Source organism: Poecilia formosa, unplaced genomic scaffold (genome assembly GCF_000485575.1).
Source record: "Poecilia formosa unplaced genomic scaffold, Poecilia_formosa-5.1.2 Scaffold96, whole genome shotgun sequence".
NCBI classification, from domain to species: Eukaryota; Metazoa; Chordata; class Actinopteri; order Cyprinodontiformes; family Poeciliidae; genus Poecilia; species Poecilia formosa.
In genome coordinates, this window is record NW_006800035.1 from 49,238 (window position 1) to 57,631 (window position 8,394).

The 8,394-nt window shown below is 40.5% G+C and overlaps 1 protein-coding gene across 1 annotated transcript in view; it reads right to left on the reverse strand.

Annotated features, from left to right (window-relative positions):
- Positions 1-8,394, reverse strand: part of arid1ab (AT-rich interactive domain 1Ab) — an 80,116-nt gene that overhangs the window by 10,339 nt on the left and 61,383 nt on the right. The window contains exons 5-7 of the mRNA XM_007558380.2: positions 3,360-3,600; positions 3,167-3,256; positions 268-438 (exon numbers count right to left, since the gene is read on the reverse strand). Coding sequence (XP_007558442.1) covers positions 268-438; positions 3,167-3,256; positions 3,360-3,600 — 502 coding nt within the window. The remainder of the gene's footprint in view (positions 1-267; positions 439-3,166; positions 3,257-3,359; positions 3,601-8,394) is intronic.

An 8,394-nucleotide genomic window follows, 5' to 3' on the forward strand; every position in this document is an offset into this window, starting at 1 on the left:
TTCCGACAGGCCGTCTGACTGTAGCGGCCTCTATCCGGCCTGCTCTGCTTGCTGCCGTGACTCATGGCAGAACTTCTTCAGACTTCAAAGTGAAGCGATATCTAATAATTTACATCGAGTAGGAAGGAATTTCAAAGTGTTTTTTTTTTTTCTTTTTTTTTTTGTGGATGTTGTCAATCACAGAAAAATGCTACAGCTGCTCTGTGATGACTGGAAATCATTTTTATGAAAACACAAAAGAAATCCTGCAAAGAAATCAAGCCTCACCTTGTGGGCCGTACTGGCCCCCCTGAGGCCCATAGTTTCCCATAGTATTGTTCTGGGGATATGGTCCCATTCCACTATGTATCTGGCCTCCTGTAGACTGGCGTGGGGATAAGGCAGAGCCAGGCTGTCCAGGGGACCCATACGGAGGCATCTGAGGGTTTCGCATGTACACTGGAAGAGATTCAGAGGGAACAGTCGCTCAGGACAGAGCCCATGAAAACAACTTCAAGAAGCATCAAAAACGCAAGTCTGCAGTTGGTTTAGCATCAAACCCTCCACAGGAACAGGGAGGGAGAGAAGCAGTTTACGGAAGCCAAGAATGAGGGCAAATTAGGATTGTAGCTAACAATTATTTTAGTAAGCAATCATTCTATCACACATTCTGACTGTCAATTGATTATTACGGTAATTAATCGATCGTCCCAGCAGTTAATCGGTTATCCTGGCGATTAATCGGATAAAAATTATTAGGTAAATTCTGCTGACATTTCAGTTAACCAAGTAAGCTCAATTTATGCAATATTAGAAATACATCAGAAAATGCAAATAAACAAATAATTCAATTCTTTCTTTAAATAAGAAAATCAACATGTCTTTGACTAAAAGGAACAACATAACTTAGCTGAAGATCTGCAGCTACTTAAATACTTCTAACATCAGAGCTAACATCAAACAAAACTTGAGAAGATCTGGGTAGAACATATTTACAGACAAAGAATCTTTAATGCAAAATGTATATATTTTTGTGTAGTTACTGCTCTGACTGTGTTCGTCTTTCATTGAGTCTATCCAATGCAGTTAACGATCAATCGAATACTAAATTAAGTGATGATTATTCCAATAATCGATTCATGATGATTAATCGTTTCAGCCCTGGTGCAAATGCATCCAGTGTCCAAAGTGAGATGCTACAAGTGCAGACAAGCACTAATTAAGACCACTCAACAGACCAATCAATTGAAAGCATAAAGAAAAGAAGCGTGGTTCAAGACTTTTGCACAGTAGGTCACAATGTGGCTTAGAGTATTGCTTCCCTCAGACTAAACACAAACTAATAATGTGTCTGCTACCCTCATTTAACCTGGCAAGGGATAACAAACAGTCCCATCTGAAGGAACAGTCCACAATTATTTTGTTCATGTAAACAGAGATTTAGCTGGACTGAAACTGCAAGGCAAGCTTTCCAAAGCTGGATGATTAAATCCAGCTAATTTAGATCAAAGTCTGTATGGATCCAACAGACTAGACTCAAACTAGCCTCTGCTCTCTGTGCTTCGCCCACAGACTGTCACTGTGGGATCTGACTCTGAGGTAAATCATGAAGGCGGTATGTAACGCTCAGCAACAAGATATTCCTACAGAGCAGCACAGATCCAAACGCCTTCAGTGTTTCTAATAAACAAAACTATAAAGCGCTCCCATTTACAGCTGGACATGATGGCTTCTGTGAAATTACTCCTTAATTGTCTCGGTCTGAAGGCTGCTGCACATTTTCCCTTTTGACCAACTGACATATTCTGTTGATTTTCGGCTAATTTTGGATGTTTTGACCTGTTTTGGTTTATTTATCATGGATTACTTCTGTGCAGCCCCAAAAACAAGAAGAAAACCAATTTTAACACCTGAGCCACAGCCAGTCACATTATGGACTGATGTCAGAGCAAAACAAGCTGGAGTTATCAATGTACAGTGAGAGTTCAGGCGTGTTTTGATATTTATGTTATCTCATCTTGAGATGACGAGATGATTATAACGCAAAAGCAATTACACAAAACCATGTCGAGATGACTGGATGTCAAACAGGACTTTTTCAGAATTTATTCACCTTCAGATAATATAAGTTTATCCTCTAGAAGAGCATTTCTTGTCTTGATATGTGGATGGAATGTTATCCAGCTTATTTTTGTTTTGAGAACATTTTCCTATCTTGTCATCTTAAAATGTTTTGAGATCATTTTGACATAAGTTTCACTGCGTAATTATATCACGACAATATCTCTTAACTATTTTAGTTATCGAAGCTGAAATTCTTGTGATTTGATGTAAATACGATGAATTTAATCAACAATTGTTGACAGTGATGCTTGCAGCTTGTTTACTCTCAAATTATCACAGATTAATCCATTACTGTTATGAAATAGCAATGAAGTGTATCACAAATAGAGCTGCAACTATTGATTATTTTAGTAATCAATTATTCTGACAATTGCTAGTGGATCACAAAAGCAGCTTAAGACACTTTTATTTTACAGAATTTGAATTAGACGAAGCTGAAACTGCCACTTGAGTTACAGATAAAACATATTTATATCCAAAAGTTTTTTTCTTATCTTAAATGCAAACTGTATATATGTTTTGTACAAGTTTTGCTTAATTTCCTGTCTGAATGTGTTGTTCTTTCAGCAAATGGTCTGTTTCAGAATACCTATACTTCAGTTTTAGATTAATCAATTACTACATCAGTTGACCATTATTTCAATAATCGATTAATCACGATTAATCGTTTCAGCCCTAACCACAAAATAATTATCTTAGAAAAATATGTTCAGTAAGTTGATGTTGCATCTTTTCTCAGATTTTGTACAATCAGCCTGAAAATTCCTCATGATTTTGACCAACTTATTTTAGACACATTTTTAGATTCTACAAAACCGAAGAGTTGAAAAACACCAGGATTTTTTCCAAGACTTTGGTTTATAACTGTGTAGAAACCTGGCAGTCTGAGGTTAAAGGTCAACACACTGTCACCTATTTATAGTGGAATCTCATAATTCATCAATAAATAAATTCTCTCTCATTGCTTATATGTTGTATAAATGCTAAAGGACGTTTGTAGCTCAGTGTGTTTACAGATACAAACTGATGCTGATTAACAGTTTGTGTTTCCAGAGGCTCTCACCTCTGTCCGGGCCCATGGGTGACTGGTTCATGGAAGAATGCATCATGCTGTCCGACTGGACGCTGGGCGGCCGCGGCGGCATCTGGTTACCTGGGCAACAGCAGAGACACACTGGCTCAAGACAAACAAAACAAAACAAACCAAAATTTCAATCTGCAAAATTTCTTGCTCCTAAAACGGCTGCAGCTTCTACCTGGCACAGCAGCGGGGGACAGCGGGCCGCTGCGAGACGGGGTCACGCTAGCCGGGGAGCCCACGGGGGATGGTGAGGGTCCGCGGATGCCTGGCAGGTGGGGCGGGGTGTGTGGGGAAAAGGGCGACTGGGCCGGGTTGCTCTGCTCGCCCTGACTGCTGGACACACCGGAGGTGCTGACGCCCGGACTCAGGACGGCCTCGGTGCCGGTGGGCAGGTCATCGATGGAGCCGGACAGATCCTGGGAGGGCGAGAGAGAGCGCTGCAGTTCAGGAGGGGGTGCAGAGGAAAATCACTTCTACCACCGAGTTCACCGGTTATCATAAGTTTTCCATCAATCTGTCCAATCACCTGTGATTCCTTCTTTTCTGACCAAACACAGCTGCTGAATTTTGATCAATCCCATTCATCCCCTTTTAATTTAACTTCCTATTTCAATTCATCTCCTGGAAGATGAAACCATGTGTGACGCTAAATGTTTTGTCTTTTTTCATGTTCTGTAGGATTTGCTTTTAACTTGGAATTGATCCTTTGCACTTTGACCCCTGCTCAGGACGTGACTTTATCTGTATTAAGGGTAACATTTCAAGAAGGTACTTCTAATTTGTTATTTGCATTTTAAATATTAAATAAGTTAAAATCATGATTTTTTTTGTGTGTGTTTGGTTTCCTGCTCTTCAACTTCCTTTAATCCTACGACTAGCTGTCTTTGAGCCTGCAGACGGGAATGTTTAATCCTTGCTTCACGTCCGTCTATATGAATTAACATTTAACGCATCAATCGAAAAAATCCGTTACAAAGAGGAAAAGCATATATAAGTTGCTCTGGATAACAGTTCATAGAATCAGCCAAATTATGGAGAAAAAAGCAAGAATTATACTCAGAACACAGTTTAACACTGGCTCAGACACTGACACGGGTAAGGTTCATCAAACAGAGGATGTTTTATTTCATGATTCAGGGTTTCCCCCCACTAAACACTGTTTGCTTAAGTATCAAACAAAAAAAAGTGTGTGTGTGTGTGTGTGTGTGTGTGTGTGTATATATATATATATAAATATCAATCATATTTTAACAAGGTGTTACATCTTAAAACCACAAGAAAGCTTGTGCCTTCTAAGAAAGCACAAGCTCATGCTGTATTTCATACAGTCATAAAACACACAGCCAACAATTCAAATATTAAATTTTGCTGTCATTACACGTCAGATTATTGATTATGTTTCACTGATTATGATCTGACCTGAGGTCAGGTGCTTTTTTTATTGACTGAAACTCCATAATCACTTCCTGTCTTTTCTGCTCGAAACTCTTAACAACTTCAGCAAATAAAGTAACAAGGATAAAAAAAATGTGGACACTTTGATTAGGATGAAACAACTGAAGTGCAAAAAATGCACATTTTAATATAATTTTTTTTATGTTAAAACTATAGTTGTTTATGGATCTTCCAATGACATAATTAACTAGTAATATTTTCAAATTTTCTGTTAAATTGAAACACCTTTTAAGTCAAAAACACAACGGGTGGCTGGATGACGGCTCTACCGTCCCTAACACCGGACTCAGCAGGTTTTCTGGGGGAAACCCAGATCACCTGACCCGACACTGCAGTTTTGCTCAAACCTGGAGCAACATACACACACCATACATCCACATTTACTGGAGAGAAACTAAAGCAAACCCAGTGGATCACAATAAAAAGCACAGACAACTGAGTTTTGATGAGCTAAAATATCAGCAGCATCTCTAGTTTCCATTAAAAAAAAAAGAAAAAAAAATAGCTCCACATTCCTCCTGGAAGTCTGATAATGATCCATGTTGGCAAAGAGAACTGCGTCTGTATGAAACAAGGGGGTTTGGGGGGGAGGTGGGGGCTTTTTGAAGCAAGTCATCTCAGGAGGCAGCAGAAATAAGTGGTGCTGGCCACAGACTCTGCTGCCATGTGGTGTTGTTATTGAGACTCGCTGGCTGGGACGCAGAAACAGGGAGGGAGGCGGGGAAGGAGGGAAGGCAGCCGGCGGTGATTGTGTTAGCGGGAAGGTGAGTGTTTACACATCGGCCCGTCACGTGGAGAACATGTGCTCGCTCTGAAATGCAAGCTCATCTGCCAGTCACACCAGAGGAGGAGAGAGGAGGGGAGGTGGGGGGAGAGAGAAATCCNACATGTCTCGACAGGGGGAATGGTCGGACAAGTACATCAATATTACACTACCTATGGATTTATTTCTTATTCAAAAAATTTTTGTAGAACTTGTTTAATCTGCGCAAAACACAATTCTCAAGGTAACCTGAGACCGCGTAGAGGAAAATTTCCAAACCCACATTATCCATTTCAAGTTATACACATGGACTTTATAGAATTAAATAAAAGTGAAGGGAAAAAGTATTGCTTGGTGATAATTGATGCTTTCTCCAAATGGATTGAACTTTTTCCAACTAAAAACCCTGACGCTCTAACAGTCGCAAAAGCACTCTGCAAAGATATAATTCCCAGGTATGGAATTCCTGAGAAAATATATAGTGATAATGGCACTCACTTTGTAAATCAAATTATAAAGAAAATCGGAATTATGTTTCACATAGATCTAAAAAATCACTGTGCTTACCATCCTCAAAGTGCTGGACTGGTGGAAAGAATGAATGCTACAATTAAAAATAGGCTAAAAAAATGTATTGAAGAAACCGGGAGGCCCTGGACGCAATGTTTAGATTTGGTAAAGTTGTACATTAACATTACTAGTACAACCGGGCTTACACCTTTTGAAACATTGTTTGGAAGGCCGTACAGACTGCCACATTTTAAAAATCAATGGGAAATGGATGAGGAAGCTAACTTAGCTGATTATATGAGAACCATGTTAGAAAAACAGAGACAAAAGGAAACTGAGGATCCTCCTTTTGTGTCCCAGCAGGAAGATCTATTAGTGGAGCCTGGAGATTGGGTGCTGATAAGGAGCATAAAGAAGAAACACTGGTATTCTCCTAAGTGGGACGGGCCATACCAGGTGCTGCTGACTACTCCCACAGCTGTAAAAATAGCAGAAAGGTCAACTTGGGTTCATTTGTCACATTGCAAAAAAGTTATTTCAACTCAAAAGTAAAAGTAAAAAAAAAAAGAAAGAATAAGTTCCGGAGGCTCACTGACCTACAGGGCAAAGGCCAGGTTGCAAAGGGGGCTAAACCTAATAGTTTGACCGTCTCAAAACTGGTGAAGATTGTCCACAACCCTGGAGCATCTTTAGGAGCCGAACGAACTTACAAATTATTAAAATGTCAAACAAAAGTGTTATTTTTGCTTTTATTTTATGCTCCTACCTGACACAAACACATGGTGTTAGCAATCACAAATACTCTTGTAGCACTGCTGATGGAATGAGAGTGGGTATCCATGTATGTTTTCCTCCAAATTCAATGGTCGTGGTTTCAATCTCCTGGGCAAGCATACTATCATCAGATTACAGAGATTACACTTGGTATATGACAAATGACGTTCGTAGCACTAACTGGGACACTCTAGTGGCAGACGAAGAAAATAAATGGACAAAACACTGGGGTACTACTGAGTACGCCCGACACCAGAAACGGATACTTAGTATTTCACATACTGATGATGGAATACAGATAGGTATTAACACAACCACATATTCTCTTATTCCACCTGCAATAAAGAAAAAAGACTCTGGTGTAACATGCTGGGGATTTTACTTGTGGGCTTACACATCGGGATCCGATCCAAAGTTTTTAGTTAACCTTTGTGAAGAGTCTAAAGAAGGTGGAGGGAGCACTACTTCTCCATGGACAAAAGGAGTAACAGTTAAGGAAGTAGAAACCGTGGATGACTGGTTCAAAGTCAGCACAGGTGTTTCAGGACTAAGTAATAACTGGCTATTACTAGTGGAACAGGCTGCTAAAACTGCAAATCAAGATTGTGTAGTGTGCATGGAACCAAGGCCTTTGCTACGTATAACACCAGCAGCTATTACTAATCAATGTCTACTTGAAGTGATGAGTAAAACTAATCCTAATAGCACGTGTAGGATTTATGATTCAATATTTCCTCTTGCACCAATTGATGAAACAAAACCTGTCTTTTCTAAAAAAGTAGCTCCGGGTGAATTTACATGTATCAACCTAACAGGGAGCGGGAAAAAAATTGGGAATCCTGCTGGCATAGAATGTACTGATGTTATCTCTGTACCTTATGACTTTAACCCTGTTTCTCGTGCAGATGTCTGGTGGTGGTGTGGTGATGACAAACTTTTTGATAGATTACCCCGGAAGGCGACAGGTCTTTGTGCTCTGGTTTCTTTGTTGTTACCTGTTTCTGTTTATCCTATTTCTGCATCACAACTAACCGATGTTCTGTCTCAGCAGCAGCATCACCTACAGAAACGAGAGCTGAAGTGGGAAACTGATGTCCCAACATACATCGATGCCATCGGGGTCCCTCGTGGTGTGCCTGATGAGTATAAATTAGCTGACCAAGTTGCAGCAGGTTTTGAATCTACTATTTGTTGGTGGTGCACTATAAACAAAAACGTAGACAGGATCAACTACATTCACTACAACGTGCAGAGACTAGGTAACTGGACACAGACTGGGTTTGAGGCGGTTCATGAGCAGTTGTCCGCTACTTCACTGATGGCTTTCCAAAACCGTATCGCTCTGGACATGGTGCTAGCTGAAAAAGGGGGTGTGTGCATTATTTTTGGAGAGAGATGTTGCACGTATCTACCTAATAACACAGCTGCTGATGGGAGCTTGACGAAGGCCATTACGGGGCTCCGGACCCTGAATGGCAAGATGAAGGAAGCCTCTGGAATAAACGCTTCCATGTGGGACACATGGTTGGATGCGTTTGGCAGGTACCGAACCCTTGTGTCCTCTGCTTTAGTGTCAATGGCAGTCTTTGCTGCCATTTTAACCTTGTGTGGATGCTGTTGTATTCCTTGTCTGCGTTCTTTGTTTAACCGTCTCATCACCACAGCGATCTCACCCATGGAGGACCGGATGGCACAGATGTATCCTTTG